Source organism: Chelmon rostratus, chromosome 20, assembly GCF_017976325.1.
Source record: "Chelmon rostratus isolate fCheRos1 chromosome 20, fCheRos1.pri, whole genome shotgun sequence".
In the NCBI taxonomy this organism is placed as follows: Eukaryota; Metazoa; Chordata; class Actinopteri; order Chaetodontiformes; family Chaetodontidae; genus Chelmon; species Chelmon rostratus.
The window spans coordinates 7,744,656-7,766,001 of record NC_055677.1 but is presented as its reverse complement, the minus strand read 5'-3'; the positions used below and the strand labels follow the sequence as shown (position 1 = coordinate 7,766,001).

At 42.6% G+C, this 21,346-nt stretch overlaps 1 protein-coding gene across 1 annotated transcript; it reads right to left on the bottom strand.

The window, feature by feature from the left end:
* Window positions 1-1,624: 1,624 nt before the first annotated feature.
* LOC121623734 (phosphatidate phosphatase LPIN2-like) lies at window positions 1,625-19,003 on the bottom strand. The gene is made up of 20 exons (XM_041961157.1): window positions 18,949-19,003; window positions 11,570-11,770; window positions 10,443-10,538; window positions 9,434-9,729; window positions 9,236-9,349; window positions 8,962-9,088; window positions 8,308-8,782; window positions 7,559-7,658; window positions 7,147-7,334; window positions 6,875-6,968; window positions 6,703-6,772; window positions 6,518-6,601; window positions 6,125-6,204; window positions 5,463-5,619; window positions 4,807-4,955; window positions 4,596-4,682; window positions 4,335-4,487; window positions 2,872-2,986; window positions 2,656-2,759; window positions 1,625-2,564 (listed from the first exon to the last, which is right to left on the bottom strand). The coding sequence occupies exons 2-20, from the start codon at window positions 11,759-11,761 to the stop codon at window positions 2,420-2,422; spliced, it is 2,826 nt and encodes a 941-aa protein (XP_041817091.1). The 5' UTR covers window positions 11,762-11,770; window positions 18,949-19,003; the 3' UTR covers window positions 1,625-2,419.
* Between the last annotated feature and the right edge of the window lie 2,343 nt (window positions 19,004-21,346).

Sequence of the window (21,346 nt, the reverse complement as noted above, 5' to 3'; positions counted from 1 at the left end):
CTTTGACAAAAACAGTAATTTTACCCCGCAGAATACAGGAGTAGGGGTTCACCGCTGCTTTGATCGGTTAGTCAGTCTGTGTTATTGTGTGACTTCCGTGAACCTGAAACCCTTTAAAACGCCAGAATCACAGACTGACTAGCCGATCCAGGCAGTGGTGAACGAGCAGCTCCTGTGTTCTGCGAGGTAAAATTACTGTTTTTGTCAAAGGAGCCTGGTGGCTTTGAAAAGCGCATAGATGGATATAAAAGCTTCAGTTTCCAGTTGGAAGGGGCCTTCTGACTGCAAATTAAAGCAGTGAAAATATCCTAAATATAGCGTACACTTAAATGGATACTTAGTGCTTAGTGGCCGAAATGAGTCTACACCTGTGCTCCTGCTACTTCTCCAAACCGAGGTGTGCTCACTGCTGTCTACTGTAGGTAATACACTGACTTCTCATACAGCCACATTTCATAAACCCAGATTATTTTTGTGCCTTGTACCTTCCATAGCCCAGTACTAAAATTTAAATTCCACCAATTTGTTGATTACTGGGCAGAATTTAGCTTTTTTGTTTGTTTTTGCAGAACTTATATCGTCCTGTAGTTCATACCACCACACAGACTCCTCCTCTTGTTAGTGTTAAAATTGTCAATATATAAATATGCAAAATAAGATCTGATCTGTTCATTGAAATAAAGTTTTTTTTTTAATTAAAGCATCATCCAACATAGGACATTTGATTTAAAAGTTTATTTATACAATTGATATTGTAAATATACCATATACAGTTCATGAACAGTAGATCTACAGTTCTGACACTATAAAAATGACTTTAAATAACTCATTTTTTCAGATCACATACTAACAGACAACAGATCAAACAGCTGAATGCATTTATCAAAAACATCATCCAAAACATACTTTGTGCTTACATTGTTACGTCATAACGTAAACTGGAATACTACAAAGTGATCACAACAGTCTACTGAAAACACTTGAAGCAACTAAGAAAATACTGTGTGTTCTCGACACACAAAGTTCATCACTTTCACAGAAAGAATACTTTTCATTTTGCTGACAGCAGAATAAAAACAAAACGAGGCGTCTCATTAATGTACCGAAGATTTCACAATGGCAACAACATCAGCAGAGATTCGTTTTAAGATTCATCAAAAATAGTTTCTACAGTAAATCTAACTAAATCTTGATTTAAAAAAACAACTTTATACCATAGCAGCAGTATCTACAGTTTAGAAAGTGCTTTTTTGTCTCAAATAGCATTAATGCAGCTATTAACTACGAACCAAATGATTTCACGTTTTCTTCTTCCAAGCAAAACAGTCCAAAATCCTTAAGCTTCAGAGCAAAGACCTAAGATTTCTACACATTAAATAAAACCAATACAGTGTGAATAAGGCCTTAAAGGATGAAAACATGTTGCTGTAAATATCTGAAGTTGTAAGCAGCGTAGGTGGTGTTTGGAATTGCATGCTAACACACTATTTAGACCAGGCATGTCAAACTGATTCCATAAAGGGCCGTGTGGCTGCAGGTTTTTGTTCCAACCAAGGAGGAGCACACCAGGCTGGAATCAATTAATCAGTTGGTCTCAGTCTTCAGCTGATAACTAAGTGAACCCTTGATGTAGATTGGTTGGCCTGGTGTGCTCCTCCTTGGTTGGAACAAAAACCTGCAGCCACACGGCCCTTTATGGAATGAGTTTGACATGCCTGATTTAGACTGAATATGACGTCAAGTGGAACACGGAGGCCATTCCGGCTGCCTGAGCTTACTGGACATACTCAACCGCTCCGAGACGCATCGTGTCGTCTTCTTCGCAGTTTAACGGCAGCTTGCATCCTTGGTGTTGCATTTCATCTCTTCAGATGCAAAGTAAAATTCATCATCATCTTAATTCGCTTTAAAATTACACCGGAAAATACAACATTGAGTGGAGGTAATGTTGTACATGTGCCATAAACTGTTTTCACGAGCATGTAGCAGGCAGTGTGTTAGCATGCGATTTCAGACACAGCCAATGTCTGTGTTGTTGTTTCATACTGAACGGTGGCCAGTTTAAGCAGTTATTGCACCTCTACTGCCTAAATAAGTGCTTCGGCAATGTCTTCTCTTTAACATTATAGCAAATGATAAGAAGAACAACTGATACCTCATACTTTTGGCTTCCATATGTGCCAAAAGTTGGCAGAGCCTTCAAATACATCTTTTAACTGTGTGAGCCCAAAGGACACGCTGAGATACATTGATATCCCAAACCTTTCCTCCAAAGTGGAATGTGTCTATCAAACTACTCCAGCGGCCGACAGAGCTGATGATTACAAACACTTCTCAGTATGAAACCAGTGCATACAGTCCTGACAGAAATCACTGCTCTGCCTTGTGTTGATTTCAAGTAATTAAACATTAATATCGGTTAAAGCAGCTCCTCAAAACACACCTCAGCGATGGGTTGTCTCCAGTAACAGAAGGAGCTGAACTCTGGGCAGCTGAAGGTGGCATTGTGCTGTGAACTCCGCAGAGGGAAAACGTGCTCCACCAGCTCACTCAGTCGGCTGTATCTGTAAAATAAAAACCAGCGACGGGAACAATAAACATTTGTCTGACAGACGCAGACGAAAACAATGGCTCCAGTGATGGTTCAACACTCACGATGTTTTATTGCCTTTGGCTTGCTCGAGGATTAACTCTCCTTTGGGATTCACTGTGAATATTCGGCACACAGGCACACCCACTTGCTTGTAGGCAAACACGTCCTGAAACAGAAGAAAAAAAAAAAAAAAAAAGACCATTATAAAGGCGTCTGACTGAACAAAACGTACCTTTTGTTGTCAGTAAATCCAAGATTGTTCAGAGGATGTTACTTACGCTTTCTCTGTTTCCAAAGGCCGCGTAGAAGGGACGAGTGTTCGGGAAAAACAGGTTCTTGATGTCCGTGAGGCATTCGATCTTGAACTTCTCCGGCTTTTTCTCTATGATCTCTCTAACAAGAGGAACAAAGGATTACAGCCTTAACCTCTGATCTTCTGCTGGAGCTAGAGTTCACTCAGTAAATCTGCCACAACTTTGAAGGGATAGTTCAGGTTTTTTTGACGAGGGGTTGTGTGAGGTACTTATGCATAGTCAGTATATTACCTACAGGAGCTGGCACAGCCTCAATGTGGAGGAGGGGGAGGAGGAGGAAGCTAAGCGATGTACTGCTGTAGCGGGTCAGCAGCAAAATGCATTTCATGCACTTGAAAAAAGACACAGCTAAAATAACCAGTATCAGTCTAAGTGTACGGTATATTTACAGTATTTTCAGGGCTTCACGTTGCCGTCAGACTGCCCTTTCCTTTGGTACTATATTGTCTCAACCGTAGAACTTCCATATTCCAACGCATCAAAGCAACTGTACCTCGCACTGTATTACACCGCAGGATCAGACTTTTCAGCATTTTGTGGAAGAAACAACAAATACAAGACAAGAAAAATGAGCGATTATGACAGCAACGAAGAAATGCTGTTCACTGTGGAGGTATTTAGTTTTATATTAGCTGATGGCTGAGCACAGCAGTGCTCTTCGTAATTTGTCTACCTGGCTTATTTAATCGTGGTTTTCACATAATCCTCTTTTTTGACATCTTTAGAAAAGTTTTATTTCAGTCTGATCTCTTTCTGACCAAACAGCTGATCGGCAGTGTAATACAGCACACGGTACAGCTGTGCTAATACGTAGGATTACAGACGTTCTACATTTGAGAAGATGTAGGCTGTCTGACAGCAAGGTAAAGTCCTGAAAATGTTCAACATATAGTGTACACTCCAACTGATAGAGATTATTATAGTTGGGCCTTTTTTAGGTGGATAAGCAGGATCAGCAGGACATTGCTCTGCTTCTGTGGCAGTAATTCTGTCTGCTTCTCCAAACTGACAGTGTGCCGACTGCCAGATACTGTAAATAATACACTGACTCTGCACAAGTACCTCATACAACCCCACTTCAAAAAGCCTTTAAGAGTGGCTATCATTTATAAGCATTTATAGAGTCAGTGAGTGTCCAACATTAGTAAAGTTACCAATCAGTGTAAACACATAAATCCTGATGAGACAAGGAGGCTGACCAGTGTTGAAACACATTTTAATTCCAGCAGAGTTACTGTGATTTGTACTGGAATAAATTACCTTTGAAAGTACACATTTCTGGCAGACGAGTAACTAAAAAGCCACGAATGCCAGAGATCTGTCAGTGCTGCTTTGAACCCTTTGGAGGTCGGAGATCAATCCTGTGATGGATTTCAGATGTACTTTGTCTACGCTGAGGCTTAAACACTTAGGAGAGGATTTCATACCTGTGGAAGGCAGAGAAGAGGCTGCTGGGGGACAGCATGAGGGGTCCTTGAGGCAGGAGAGTCCCTCTGTCGTTCACCCAGTGCAGATATCCTCGAGTCATGTCAGCCATGCCGATTGCTCGGGCTGAGCAGTACAGGAACTTGTAGCCATTCCTGCAGAGTCAGATAGTCACTGATGGGTTCAATCTTTAACTGCTTTACTGTTTGACACCCTTTATGCTGGCAGAATAGTAACCAAGGACAACAGGTCATGTGTCTTACTCGTGCACTGAGTGGTAAAGCTTAGCGATTCCTTGATGAGTCCAGTCCTTCCCGAGCTGAGGCAGAATCTGACCGAACACATCTGATCTGTGGGAAGAAACCGAGACTGAATCGAAGCATTTATCAGACTTCTAATTTCCAATACTGTGAATGAGACTGGACAGAGTAATCACAGTATAATGAAAATGTGGATATTTAGACGTCCTCGTACTTGGTGATGGTGCCATCGATGTCAGAGATTATGACCTTGTCGTCCCAGTTCCACAGGTAGATGGTGCCCTCGCAGCGACAGGTGCCCTGGTACTGAGTGGTTATGCTGAAGGTGACATCATTAGGCCCCTCTCGTAGCTTCAGGCTGGCCTGCAACAGACGCACAACGAGCGCAGCCACCCATTTAGCAAATACATTGATCCAGCAGAACCAGATTTATCTTTTCCATTCTGCACAGTCTTCTTTGCCAAAACCTGCTGCCTACATTACCCACAATGCAACCAACCCCTGGCAGTTTGATCAGATCTGGGTGTGTTATGCTGGTAGCAGATTTTGTGGAGAGCAGACTACAGAGCTCCAGATTTTTTATTGTCAAACTTGAAGTCTTCAGTCTCAATCGATGCTGACTCAAGTCAAATCACTTGAGGCAATTTATCAGATTTTCAGGCTTTATAAAACTTATGCAGTCACTCCCAAACTGCTGTAAACAGACCTAATGGAATCTCGCTACACAAAATAATATACAAAATAAATAAAAGCTCTCCTCTTGCCTCTCTGGCCTTCTTCACTGGACTTCAGTGAACATAATCAGAAAAACAGCCTCTGTCTTTGCTTAATTTTAGTCAAACCACCAGCATCAGTGATTAGTTTTCTTACTATCTGGTCAGACGACAGGCGGAGGGACTTCCTGTAGGAGTGACAAGGCGCGGGGGCCGGGCCTTCTTTCTGCACATGCTCAGTGGGTGTCAGAGCAGGTGCCACGGCGTTTAGCTCCTTAGTCTCGTCATCGCTGGACCACTCTGCTGCTTTCTGCCTGCAGGAGAGAATACAGTCTGAGGACGGAGCAGCAAACAGTATCAAGACCAAAGCAATCAGGCCAAGAAAACACAAGCCAAGCTGCAATGGAGACTGAACTCAACACAGATTTATGGCATAATAAGCACAATAACAAGGCGATGCAAGGGGATTCAGGGTCAATAAAAAACTGCAGTACTTTTTAGCGTCACCAGAGGGCAGCAGACCTCCATCTGCCTGTATAGTAACACTGCTTTGCTCAACACTAAATATACAGCATGTTTTAATTTACACAAACACTGGATGCATCCTTCATAATCTCCAACACAACATTAAAGTAGAATCAGCCTGAAACAACATTCAAAGTCTTTCTCCTGATTTCTTAAACGTGAGTCACGAATGACAGCACTGCTCGCTGACTAACATGCTAATCCAGCCTCTGTGGGACATGTTTACCCAACGCTGCTTGTGTTGGTGTGTGACGGTCGTGTTGTGAGGAAGCCAGAGCTTTGTTGCTGACTCACTGTGTTTCTGGGGCCTGGTGCAGGGCAGGGCTCTCGCTGGTCAGAGACTCCTGCCTCTCTAACTTGGTCTCTGATGACGACTGGAGAGAGGGAGGGACATTATTAGCCTCCCGTGAGATAAACATCAAGAGTTTAAAACCAGTGCACAATAAAAATGTGTCACATAAATGTTCTTTTGTAACTTAAAAGTCTTCATATAGTAATGCAAAACAGGGATGTAATAGTTAGTGACACATGTGGGCAACCTGTTCCTTATTTGTCCAAACTAATTTCCAATGCAAACTCATACAAACAGTGTTGTGGAGGTCGGCATTCCTGCTGACCTCCACAACACTGTAAACACACAGATGGGAGTGTAGCTTTACCTTAAGTGATCTGACACACATTCAGTACCTGCTTTGCGCTGCTCTTCCTCCAGAACCACCAGCGTCCAGACTTTTTTGGCATTTTCTCCTTCACCCAGGCCTCCTCTGTAGCCTGCCAATCACGTAAATGATTCATGTGTAAACCGATATAACGTGCAGCTACAGTAGAAGATCAAAGAGTACGTTATAAACACGTTAGAGCCACGAGGATACCTTTGGCAAGTTCTTCTGGAAAGCCAGCATGCTAAGTATCAGCGGTGCTGCCAGCGTCCAGTTGTAATATCTGGAAAAAAAATGTTTTTTGTTTTTTTTTTAGCTGTAATAATGAAGCGTCTGTTAAACTGATGAGTCCAGTGACTGTGATTTACAGAGTATAAACACTCACCTGTTTGCAATTCTAACCACCAAATTGGGATTGTCGATTATTGCTGGATTCTCTGCAAATTCATTGTAGGTGATGATGTGCTCCATGAATTTATCTGGAATGAATGAAGCATAAAAATTAGATCTGGCGACTGCCCATCTTTCTTTATTCATAACATCAGTATGCAGGAGCTGTGACGCAGGTAATGAATCCTGCTTAAAGCAAGGATTCAAAAGGTGTATTTATCACATAAACAAGTGATCTGATTAGCGAAACGCAAAGTGGCGCACTACCTTTAGAGATCTCTGAGTTCTCACCAACACCTCCGCACAGCGACAGGGTGACGTCGGGGAGGTCACCTGCAGAGTCAGACAGACACTCGGTGCCGCTGTCTGCTGCTGCGCTGCTGACAGACTGGGGCGACTGGGATCCAGAGCGCTTCCCCATCTCGACCCAGTGTTTAGGAACCTGCTCGGACTCACTGAAAACACACGCAGACGGCCGACGTTCACACAGCAACAACCGATGAGTTGTGTAAATAGATGCAGCCATTTTTATTTTTTCCAAAAGTGCAGAACAATGCAAATCAAACCTCAGTATTTGTTAGTATAAACTCAATTGTGGCTACATTGCAAATGTACTGAAAAGCTGTACTCCTAAATGAGGTAACATGACTTCACTCTGAAAGGATTGCCAGCTTCGTACCTTTTTGGGAAGTACCGGGCAACAACGTCAGGTTCAAGTGCATTCAAGTCATCCAGGTAAATATCTTCAGGTCCCTGATGTTGGCTCCTCTTCCTCACACCTTTATGAAAGCAAGACAAGAGAGCTCTGTTCAGAAATCTTTTCATGTTTTCCTCTCACTTGTGCGTGTGAATGCAGAGCAGCCAGCCACACACACACACACACACACACACACACACACACACACACACACACACACACACACACACACACACACACACACACACACACACACACACACACACACACACACACACACACACACACACACACACACACACACACACACACACACACAGGCCTAAACTCAAACCACATCCTTCCTGTTAACATCCACTTACATTTAGCTGTAGAGAACCTTTCTCACGGTCTTTAAAAATGCTAAACTAGAATAATTCTGCTGTTTAAATAATTATAAGCTCCAATACAGTTTTTAAAAATGACGAATAAGTGGATGGAATTAAAGAGAGAGCAGCTGGATTTTCTTATGTTTGTCATAAATATCTTGAGGTATTAGCAGGAGGAATCAAAGCAGCAACTACTTAATCTACGTCAGAAAGTGCTGCAAAGCTTTTGGGACGTTATTCTTAAATCCTCATGTTTATATCCTGTCTACAGAATGAAAACACACTGTTGTTCCCTCCAATGAAGAACACAAGGTGCAGACACTATAAAACACATTTTCAGAGTGTTAAAGGAAGTCGTGTTACTTCTCCTCTTGATGGGGGAGTCGGTGGGTTTAGAGGAGGCTCTCGTATCAGGACAACCCGCTGCAGATTCTCCAGCCACGTTGCTGCCTCCACTGGCAGCAGAGCCGGTGTCCCTGCGGCTTGGCGGTGAAGACGTCCACCTGGTCTTGTGCGCAGTTTTTGTGCCGAGGTCGGAGTTAGTGGGACACGGCTTGGAGGTAAAACTGCTGGACGTTAAATTTGTTGTGTCAGGCTCGTGCTTGATAATGTTTGTATCGTGAGACGAAGCGTCGGGCGCCTGCGGTTTGTGACTGTGCTGATCGACTTTGATGGTCCGAGGCTCTGGCTTTACAATACTGCAAATGGGATCTGTGGTTCTCCCTCCCTCCCTCATCTCCTCCTCCATGGCTTCTGTGCTCAAGATAACCCTGAAATGTGTGTTCTCAGAAGGAGTGATGGTCAGTGTCTTCGGCTCTGATTTGTCCTTTTTGTTGACCTGGATGCAGGAAGAACAGCACAGGATGGCGCATAAATATACACACATGCATTTCCAAACATTCTCTCTAACCCTCACTCGAAATATGTTGTAGCAGACTTGAATTCAACCCCACAAATCTCACTGTCTCAAAGGCCAAAGTTTAGTCCAGATTCTACAAGTCTAGACCTGAACCTCACCCTGGTGGACTCTGGAAACTCTCCCCAGCTCCACTGCATGTGGGACTCAGCCCTGAGCATGCTCTCTGCAGGCTTCACCATCAGCTCAGAGTCACTCTTGGGCGACATGGGCTCGGACATCTCCCGGCTGTAAACAAACACAACATTTCCACTGAGTCAGCTGTAACGACCTTGTGAGAGAGATTTGTTTTTCTCAGCTCTGTCGGTTTTGATGAAGCGGATTGGATATTATATTGTTTCTGTGTTGAATGAGTGGGGGAGGGAGGGGGCGTACATAGTGCAAGGGGACCAGTCTCCGTCAGAGAAGGGGTAGCTGTCCCATTCGAGGGCGGTGAGGGGGGAATGCTGCCTGTGGTCCATATCCTTCATTATGGAGAGTGAAGATGCCCTGAAGACAGCAGCAATACCATTAACAAAAGGTTTACAAAGAAAACAAAAAAATCCAGCTTTTTAACGACACACGTCTACTCACCGTCCATTGTGTGCATTCTGCTCCTCATCTGAACTGAGCTCACACAGCTCGAGCTCCCCGCCTGCAGGAGTGGTTTGCTCCTCCTTGCGTGGCTCAGCCTTGTGCTTCCTTCTGCGTCTCTTCCTCTTCTTGCCGGCTGCATTGGAGCAGGTTTGCAGGTTTCCAGAGGCCGGGTCTGCTGGACCCAGAGGCTGGCCGTTCTCCGCAGCTGATCCCCCACATCTGGGTTCTCTGCTCCTGAACAGGGCCTCCTCTGTGGGGATGGGCGAGGTCACCAGGTGGGCCGGGACAATCTCCTGTGTTGAGGTGAAAAAAATGAAATAAACAAGACTAAGATTCTGCAGCCATGTGAGGCTGTTCCTAGCCACAGCAAGTACTTTGAACTAAATGCCAACATCAGCCTGCTAACATGCTCAAAATGACAATGCTAGCATGCACTTAACACAAAATACATCCCACAATGATGGGAATATCAGTAGTGCTGCATTTGGTCATAAATGAGTGGTCAAGTGCTGATGATGACGAAATGACAAATGAAAAGTGGAATCTTGGCAATCCAGCAAATAGCTGCTGACAAGTTTTTACTGGAAACTGCAAACATGAACCACACGGTGGTCTGGGGATCCCTGAAGTGATTCTGATGCATCAACCTGTGCAACATTTTGTGCCAATCCATCATTGAGATTTGGCGATAATTAACAGGAAAGGTAACATGTTTTGACTTGCTAGTGGTGCTAAGTCAAATGATCACCACAGACGTCTGTACAAAATTTAATAGTAATCCATCAAATAATGTCTGAGATATTTCAGTTTGGAACAAAGTCTTGGACCGACTGACGTTGCAATCCCTCGAGTGATGCAGATGTAGCATGGCTACAAAAAGTAGCTAACAAGGACAGGTGGAAGAAATGCTGAACGATGTTATCACACTAACCAGTTCCATTAGCAAACAAGATCAGTTTCAACACAATTTCTTGTTCATTTCCATCAGAAATTGTTCAGGACTCACATTGTGCTGCTCTGTCTCCTGGACAAAAAAGGCCTCTCCATTGTCTCCAAGCTTCATGTGCAGCTCTACAGCTTCTCCATTGATCTCTATGTCGATCTGCAGAGTCAAACAAACACACTTCAGTAAGAAATACAAAGCATTACTGTCCAGTAAACCACATTCTCCTCAGATGGCCTTGGGTTTTTGCTGCATTAATGAGGTTTGTTCACACCACAAAAGCTACATGTGCATGTCTACAATGAGCCTGAATAAAACAAAACTGTGCCCCGGATTTACCTGAAGAATTAAAATTAAAGCAGAGAAAAAACACTGAACAGCTTTTACACGAAGGATCTCGCCACAAGTTTCATGTTTGGTTGCATGTTTAGGTTGCGTGTCTAACTTGCGTGCACAGAGATGCTTTCATCAGTCTTCAAACTGTCAGAGGGGTTAAGAAATAAACCAAAATCTACACAAACTCTGCAAGATGCTGACATTTGATATGAGGTCAAGATTAGGTTTTAGTCTGCTTTTCCTGCTTGGTTCCTCAGCTGTGGCAAAAATGCTTTTAACCCACACGATTTACATAATCACCGAAACTGTCAACAACAGACTATTTCCTGCACTGTCTGGCTCTCCTGTAAGCTTGTAAAGGTACGGATCTTCTGTAAGACCCTCTTTTTGAATGGGATGAGTCTTTACAAGTTGGAAATAAGAGGCTAAACTGAGCGTTAGTCTGTGTGTCCGATCATAGTCGTCAGCTGACGACTACACAGTGTCTATAAATAGAGAGGAAGGGCTCTTGTGAGCAGCAGACAGAGGGCTGGATGGTAACGTTCAGAGAGCTTCAGAGGAGGGAGAGGAGAAAATCTGTAGTGCAGCTCCATCACAACACTCCGAAATGAATCAATCTGAACGTTTGTCCCAGGTTTTACTGCAGGTTTTTACATGTCAAGACCAGAGTTTTGATTGCAGGATGAATGAAACTTAATAATATGCTGTCACTGTAATAAAGCGGGTGAGGTTTAGTTTAGTTGCACATTAATCTCTCATTATTTCTTAATCTTCATTAATCAATTTTTAAAAAAAAGCATAAAAGATTCAGTGATTATGACGAAAATGTTCAAAAAAGTAACGTGAGCAGTCACCACTTTCTCCCTGGAGCGCAGAACTCCCAGTTTTCCGAAGCGGACGTGGAAAGGGGAGCACTGGAAGGTCCCATCAGGCTGCCGGACCACGATCACATCGATGCAGCCTGACAAAGTGGCCTGATTGAGCCCCTTATACAGCTCCTTTACTGTCACCAGCACCTGACCCGCCAGCTGCCCCACGTAGTTCATGGTGTCCACCTGTCGGCAAAAATACCGTTCATTAATTAGCATATACGTAACAACAAAGTTCTGTTTTTATTATCTGCTGAACAGAGGTTGAAGCGGGCGGCAATGATCTGGAATGACGTTCCGACACCTTTGATTCAAAAGTACATGTGAGAACACTGGACAGTTCAAACAAGTGCAGGCAATGGATCTCAGTAGTCTGCAAGAAGTTTACAGTAGTGGTAGCCATGGTCACTGTTAGGTTAGGTCAAGGGTAGAAGTCATCAATTCGAGTTTAAGATGATGATGCTCTTCAGCATCACTTTCCAAATTCCCCATTAATACTACGGCTGGGTGATAGTCCAGGTAACATCTGCTGATATATTACAGAATGCAGTTGGCTAAATCCACTAAGACCAAACCAGCAGCAGCAGTTTTTGGACCACTGGGACCAAGAAAGAGACGTCAGAAAATGAAGAAAGAAGGTCAGCTGATCACACAGCCTGTCCACAAAGGAAACACATCCACCGGAGCTCACCAGTATTCAACAGGAGTCATGCTTCTGCACCGCTACACTGCATCTTAGGGTCCCCCATCAGCCAAATTCCACTTTAACCCCCGCTGCTAAAACCAGTTTAACGCACCTGAATTACTGGCAGAATGAATCCACACACCAGTTTCTTTTACTAGGCCAGTGTCCTGGTGGCTCCTGTTGTTCAGAATAGTCTGCAAAGGAAATGCAGGCAGGTCCCTAAACACAGTGGCTCTGTCCCATTTTCCTCAAAAGAGTCCTGAGCTGATCGAGACTTAATCAGGCCCTCGAACGCAGCAACAAGGCTGCTGCAGACCAGAGCCGAGTGTGTGTGTGCTTCTGTCTCCACAAGGAACACACTCTAAAAATCTCTGCATCAAATTGACCCATTTGGGTGAACTGACGACGGTATTTTGTTCCTGATTGTTAATGATGTTTTTGTAGTTTTTATTGTCATATGCACACTTTTAGTAGAAATCAACTGTAACTAACTGTGGATCAAGTATCACTAGTTTTAGTTTTGCGATAAAAAAAAATAACACTTGTCTTTGGTTTGATTGATGAGCCAATGGCTTTCTCTCCGTCACTGGGTTAAACCAAACCAGTACTGCCTCAGCAGCTCGGTTTCCATCCGAATGTGTCACAAATTTTAACAGAAATTCAAGAAAATCTGTCAGTTTTCTACTAGGCCTCTCTGTGCATTTGGTGGTGACCTCCCCTCGTGATGTCAGAAGACATCAGCCTTTTCATGTGCAGTAGTATTCCCTTAGAACAGATTGATGGAAATGGCAACATATGACAAACTTCCTCCATTTTGCATTTTCGCTTGTTTGAGGTGGTTTTAAAAAAAGGTGGTTTAAAAAGACAAAAAGAGTTAATGACGTTCTGACAGTTTAACTAACATGACTGAGACGATGTTTTTGCTCGAAGAACAACTAGGACGAGGAGAGGACAAAGAATCCACAGATTAAAACATCTCTTCATCGCTCATGAAGGAGCTGAAGTCATTTTCATCTGTTCTCCAACAAGAACTCAGAAATATATGAAACACTGTGAGCCATCGACAATAAAGGAGCAGGAAGCACAAAAAATCTAAAATCATCAAAGCCCCAATAGGGCTCAAAGTTCAGAGCTCAGAGTATTAGCGTGTATTATACGCCTGCTTCTGAAGTATTTCATCCATCCACAATGTACTAGGACTCTGTACTCTAAAGTACAAATAAGTGGCATTATTCAGTTATACTCCAAAAGAGAAAGCAGAGTGTATAAAGGGTGCAGGATATGAGCTGTGATTTACCATCACTGCACAGAAGCGGACAGAAGTGCTGTTCCCCCAGAGAAGAAGATAAATGGTGCTGGTGGTGCAAAGCTCCAATATTTACTGAGTAGATTCAATTTAAACCAGTTAACAGATGTTCAGCTGATGCATCACCAAACATTAAACATGTCTGTGAAAGTAGAGGCACGAGCACACGCAGACATGAAAAGACGGCGAGTGAGACGAGCTCATGGACTTCCTTCATTATCACTCTCCTTTATAGAAAGTCAAACATTTCCTCCTGAAGACACTTTTGAAATGTGACCAAACTAAATAAATGTCCTGTAACTTCCTAAAAGTCAAATATTTGTGCGTCTGAGGATCTAATCTTTGAGTCTAGGATGACCGGGTGATTAAATAACATCTGTACATGTTTACACTTTAACACGCAGCTACTGAGATGACTGATAAAAATCAATCAGCAGTTTCAGCGTGTAGAACAATGGCGTACACTGACTGAATCACAGCTGCATATCATGGCTGGACTTTGAAACCATTCAGACTCTTTAACTGGCAGCCGATCCACCGACTAAACTCTAATCATGAGATGACTGAGAATTGTGTACAGATGAAATAAAACTGACATGTTGTTCACACTGAGGTTGAATTTTCATCACTTTCAAGGGTGGATCATTGGACTGCTTCGTGGTAACATTTGATCTATCAGCGTGATAAAGTTTCTTCATTTGTGGAGCATTTCATTCACTGGATTATCCTAAAAAACAGAGCTTCATCTGGTCATTTAATCAAATCAATTTTGAGAAATTTACAGCATTAGGCAATGCCACAAAATGAAAATCTATTTACTGTGATTTATCCATCTGATTATTCATTATATTATATTCAGCCATCATCAGCCACCCCCAACAGAAAGGCAGATTTACAGGTGTTCAGCTTGGGTTCGAAATAGACTCTGGATTAAAATCCGGGTCAAGATCACAGTTAGAACTGGGGTTAGGATGACGGCAGGTTTACCAGACTAGAGATTCACAGCAGACTTTTGACGCCTAATCGTTAGAGATCAACACCACTTTCCAAATAAAATACCACCAGGTCATTACATTTGCTGCACCAAAGCCACAGTTTAACAGGAAAAACCTCACTCTGCATCTGAAATGCAAGTCTAACCAGCACACCAGCTCACCAGAGTCCAAGGGGATTTCAGGTGCGGCCGCCGGTCCTGCTGCTCTGCAGGAAGCCTCCCTGAGAGCTCCATGTCACCCCCGTAGGACGGAGCTTAGCCAAGTCCTCCTCCCCTCTCCTGTCCTCCTCGGCCAACCTGCTCCACGCACCACAGCTCCTCTACTGCCTGTCTGACCCCTCTGACTGAGCACTAACCTCCAGCCTGAACCAGAAAACACTTACACAACCTCTCTTAGCACCGTTCACTGCCAACCTGAGCCTGAAAAGTCTCTGCACAGCTTGAGGGAACATTTGAGTCTATCAGTTATTTCTTTGACTAATAGATGAATCATTTACTCGACAACATGACAAAGGCATATTATTGCATACTAATACCTTTAAGCCTGCTGTAGTATGTTAGCATTAATCTCATCTGAGGTTTACAGGAATTCGGTCAGCTGTTTTAGCGGTTATGTACTAAACTACATTTGACCAGTTGGTGCAGCTACATGAAAAGTCAGTGAGTCACCCAAGTTGTTGAAATTCAACCTCTGGAAATCATGAATGCCTGTACCATATTATATTCTCTTTGGCTACATGCTACCTAGCTACTAATGACAATGCTAGCATGCAGATTATTAGCAGTCTACCATGTTCACCATCTAAGTGTAGCCTGTTAGCATGCTAACAACTGCTAATTAGCACTAGGGAAGCTCTGCAGATGAAAAACATTCTTACATGTCATCCTGGGAGGAACATGAATGTCTGCACCAGATTTTCTACCTAATAGCTGCCAAGATGTTGTTCTCAAAACCACAAATGACGATAGAGTAAGGTTGCAGACGTTTTCTAACTGAGTGAAATGACCCAGAAGGATTGAAGCGGCAGCCATTTTAAAAGTTAGTCAAATTCTCTGAAATGCTAAGGAAAGGTGCTTCAGTGCTTCCTTTCTTATCTCCTTTAGCATAGGGTACACTGGGTGACCCTTTAGGAAAGGAAAAGAAATAATGCCATCCCAAAATTCCTTGCGGCAGTAACATTTAAACCAATCACAGCAGGCCCACATCAATAACATCCACCAGCACATAATTACGTAGCCTATTGTAATTGTGTGTGCTTGTCTCAGCACTGAGGTTGCCGTTTTCCCCTCAACTGCACCCTAAGGATCCATCTTCTGGGGACCATGACCGTCTGAGCAAACTTTGGCACCAATCCATGAAGCAGATGTTGGGATATTTCACTGGATACAGTCAGTGAAAACTTTGGCCTGCTGGTGGCGCAAAGGAAAAGTTCAGGGGATCAGTAGACTTCATTTTCTGGGGACCACGAACCACAAATGGTGATCCGTTCAACGGCTGCTGAGATATTTCAGTCTCAACCAAGGCAATGAACCGACAGACCAACATCACCACCCCGACAGCCGTGTTGTTTAGGACGATTAAGCTGTAGCTGACTGATACCTAACAAAGCAATAAAAGTTACTACAAGCATACAGTGTATTGTGGCGCCAGTTGATGACAGTATCACACTGTGTTCCTGCAGTGTGCGACGACCCCCCAGTGAACTACAGCACATTGTAGAGAGAAAGTGCAATGCTCATTTAATGGACAAAGCAGAAGTGTCTAGATGAGACTCATCAGCTGTGATAGCTGCACAGCCAGAACTCTCTGGTGAGCTGACTACACACTGTCTGCATGTTCTACACACCTCACTAAATTTAGTAAGAGCCTCGACTCCCACAGTGCTTCATACAGACCCTCTGCTACAGCACTCGAATAAGGATGTAGTTGTATGATGATGTGCACAGTTTGCCATCCAGTGTGAGCTTCAGGAGCACTGAAATCAGAGCGAAATGAAATCAGAGTTTGTTTTATGTGTGACAAAACAATCTCAACTGAAAGTCCACTTAATGTTCTGGAGCTTTTGACCATTTTCCACGCTCTTCCTCACCAGGTTAGCTTTAGTGAGGAAGAGCTTTTAGTTTAGCTTTTAAGACAACATGGATGAGAAGCTCTAAAAATCCTGAGAATGACGGACAGTTTGATTATCTACAGTTTGCAGTTAGGCTGAAACTAACAGCTATTTTCATGATTGTTTAATCTCACTATTACTTTTTAGATTAGTCCATTAAAATGTTTAAAAAACAAATTAGCCATGCTGATGTATTCAAAGTATTATTTTGTCCAACAAAAACTAATAAGTCTAATAAGTCTAACAGACTCATAAATTAATTGACTAATTGTTTCAGCTCTAGTTGCAATACATCCAAGCAAAGTCCAGCTGATAAAGACTGGTGAGGAAGTGCAACCTCAGTGAGGTTATTTTGTCAACATGGTCATCAAGGTCAAGACACGAAAGAACGAAACACAGACCTTTGGAAACTGAAAGTGTTTATCTTGCATTTTAATTTCTAAGCAATATGAGGCTGTGCTTCTCCCCATTTACAGGAATCAAATTGTGATGAGTTAATACTTTAAAGCTTTACAGCTTCATATTAGGACAATAATCCCCTGTCACTATGGATACAGTACAATTAGAATAAAGCTGACCAAACTCCTACAGCTTTGTTTATTAGGGCCTTTCTGAGTTACATTACAAAATGTACTTGACAATACAAGTCCAGCACAACCAGTTCTCATCCACCACACATCTTAAAGGGGCCTTAAGAGGTGTTAATCCTGTTTACAAGATTAGCACAAATCTAGCTTTCCCTGTCTCTGCACGTTTGTCCTGCTCACTATGTCCAGGTGTCCAATGTGATTCTGCGTCAGCCAGTTGTTGTTTTGTTTTTGAGCGTTGGGTCACTGAGTGTGCAGGTTTTCATTGCAACCACCAGTTCTGACAAATTAAACACCTCGACGTTTGGACTCAGCGGACTGTGTGCTAATAATGCCACTAAGGCTACACTCTACAATTGCTTTCATTTGATTAATCTGCCTGTTTATTTCAATGAATCAAGTAATCAGTCCAAAACCCAACATTATTGAATATATGATTATATAAAACAGAGTAAAGTAGCAAATCCTCACATTTGAAGAGCTGTAACCAGCAGGGCTGCAAGTAATTATCATTTTCATTATCAATTAATCTGCCGATTATTTTAATCATTTAGTCCATAAAACATCAAAAAATTATGAAAAATGCACATCACAATTTGCCAGTGAAAAAAAAATAGATCTTCAAATTGCTTCTTTGGTCCAACCACCAGACCAAAACCCAAAGACTCTTTACTTAGTGTCAGAAATCCTTCCATTTAAGAAGCAAATGTTTGACATTTTATCTTGTAAAATGACGAGAATGATGAATGGATTAAAACAGTTGCCAAAAAACTTTTTGATCAACAAATCAGCTAATCAACTAATAGCTGCAGCTCTGGTAACCAGACCTGTTTAGCACATTGGCTTTAAAAATGACAAGGAGATTCATCAACTAAGTATTTCAGAACTGAATGCGACAGAGTTTTGATGGTTTCAAACATCTAGTATGTGTGAGCGATGTGGTCTATGGGGAAAAATACATGATCAATATGAACATCTGCACGTTCACTGGTCATGGAGCTTTGATACAGACTTCAAGAAGGAAAAGGCAGCAAGAAATACAGCACAGCAGCCTAAATCTCAGTAAATACTCACTCTCATATCACAACTGAGATACAGCCCTGTGCACTGATACGTCTCACATATCAGGACCCTTATCTCTATCTGACAGCATGAGGTTTAACACGATTAGATGATAAACCCTGCATACACTGAGTGTGACACCGATGAGATCATAAAAAACAGACCCATCTACCTCCAAATGTTCGTGATATCACCAAAACATGTAGTCCAATCTGTGCTTGATGCACCTGTAGAAGATCTTTAATTACCGCAAAGTATTTCAACCATAAAACCCATGAGGCGTTTAAGGACACAGCTGGTGGGTTTCATTCGACATTATGCGAAAAACTACAGTTATATAAATAACAACAGCGTGTTGAACCGCAGTAAATGTCCGGTTTACATACAAATATTCGTATCAGAACAGTTAAAAAGCGAAATTCAGTTTCAAACAGGACTCAAGAGTTAAAAACAAGCCGCTAAATTACTCCTCAGGAAGGGTTCAAGGACTCCGCTGCCGGTATTTTCACAGCACAGAGGAGCGACATGAAGCAGCATTAATCCACATTCTGTCTAATGTCACCTTTCTACACCTGGTAAACGAGGACACCGAAGAGAACGGGGGATGAAATCTTCCTACCTGCTGGAGTAGAGGCTCACCCGCAGGCAGCAGCACCTACGGTCGGTTCCTCCACCGGCGGAGTGACGAGGCTGAGCTGCTGCCGCTGTGCCGGAGGCGACCGCGTCACGTGACCGCCAGCGCCGAGGCTGCGCGTGATTGCTACGCAGGAGGGCGCACGATCAGGTTAATTATTAAGGTTAATTATTACAGCTTTATGGCCGCACTGTCAGCCTCTACAATGTACACGTTAAATAACCCAGAAAAACAGCTGTAATGCTAACTCATGGTTCTGAGCCCAGTAGTGTCCCAACAAGTGTCTCCTAATTCAGATTCAAATTAATAAGGCAAAATATAATCAACAAATACATTATGATTTGATCCTGGGGCAAAATTCACAAACTGCCCACCATAAATTCAAATTAGCCCCACCTTTAGCGGCTGCAACATGCATGTATTAATGTGTCAGTACTTAGAATCCAATAATGTATTGCCCTGTTTAACTGACATCCGCCATTCATTCTATGATCCTCCTATGATTTGCTTCATCACAACAAAATATTAAAGCCTGATTGGTGCAGATGAAGTAGAATATCCATAAACAGCATAATTAGATCATTATTATGCCATCTTTCCACAACAATGTGTTTAAAATGTTATCATTAATAAGATTTGATCAAAAGTGGATGCAATACAATTTGTCCATTCCTTCTATGCTGAAATGAAGTGAAGCAAATGAATGTCACTGGAGGAAATTCATTGTCCACTCTCCATGTGGAGGTCAGAGGTCACAGTCAGTTACAGAGCAGCAGCCCTGCAGGTGGTGTGGGATTTTCAGGGATTTGCTACAGAACAGTTCAGCAGGGCAGATGTTTGGGCTGAACCCAAATCCTCGGCCACAGAAAGGGGAGTGTGCCACCCAGTAAGTAGGCGGGACAAATGAAGTGTACCAACCATTTACTCTCCAGGGGAAGCAGAAAGTTTCAGTTCTCCATAAAACACAAGATGAGTCCAGAGACACGTTGTTTCACGCAGAGATTGAGGAGCTCAAGTTTTGTGCCTGAATTTGAATATATTCAAAGTAGATGGCATAAAAGATGTTTTGCATTTAGTTGAAGCGTATTATATATGTTTTTTATGTATGCTCTTGCCTGCTATGTCCACAAAATGTAAGTAGCTAAAAAGAAATACTGTACATTTCGAATAAATATCAAAATTTTGCATGTATGGCCAGTCATCCTCACTGCTCTATTGTCATCACTGGACCTCTGCAACTTTTACATATTTTGATTTGAATTAATTCTGCTCTGTTTCACCCCAAGAATTTCTCATGTTTGCTTTGGTCCTTCCTCCAACTACTGAGTGCTTCACGTCTGTAAGCCTCTGGTCTGCATATCCCTAAATCTTCTGGCACAACATATGAACAAGAGTGGCCATTTAAATCAATAAATATGTCAACAGATCCTTTATTCAGGCAAATATGATGAAAAAGATACACAAAATATCCATATCTACTGCAAACAAATCATAAAACCAATAACTTGTGAAGTGTTATTATGAGTATATGATAGAAAATATCAGATAATGTTCCATCAAAGTTACGATAACTAGAAACACATCAGTCATATTAAGGACAAAATCCCACATTAAACTTGTAGCATATGTGAGTATACTCAATACTTGTCTCCACTAGATTCACTCAGTGTTTCTGGCTGTGTTTCAGCTTGTGGTTCAGGCTCCTCCACTGTGTCTGCAGGCTGCTGAGAGGCTTCTGACTGGTCAGAAGTCAAAGGCCGGTCAGAAACTTCTTCGTTTGCATCACCTGTTTGGTCTGAATCTGAAGCTTTGGGTTCTGCTGCAGCATCGACTGCAGCCTTCACCGCATCTTTCTGCACTTGACACTCCTTCTTGTCTTCGACCTTTTCCATAGGAAGAGTCTTAGTTATAGATTCTGCAAGGGAGAAATCATTAGTAAACATTTCATCTCACTCATGACGATTACAGCATATGTTACACCCAGATTTCAAACAGCCCCCTCACCCTTTCGCTTCTGCATTTTTGCCACGGAGACTGGGGTTTTCATCTTTTCCTTTGGGGTATTTGGGCCAAACACCACATTTCCTTCTGCGTCAGTCCAGTATGAAGTCACACCCAAGTCAGGTGTTCCCTCTGTGACCTCCAGCTGAGAGGAGACAAGCTGGAGTTAAACCATATTAAAAAAAAAGCCCTGCTCTATTAAAATTAGCCATCACACCATCCAAAGAATGATGTCCACTACTTACCCAGGAAGCTCAGTGAGGTCAGAAATATCACTGACTGCCAAAGTCATCCAGATACATTGACTATCCACAATACCTTCCACAATACCTATCCACAAGACCTTCACAATATAATCAGTCTATCCTAGTCTAATTCATTT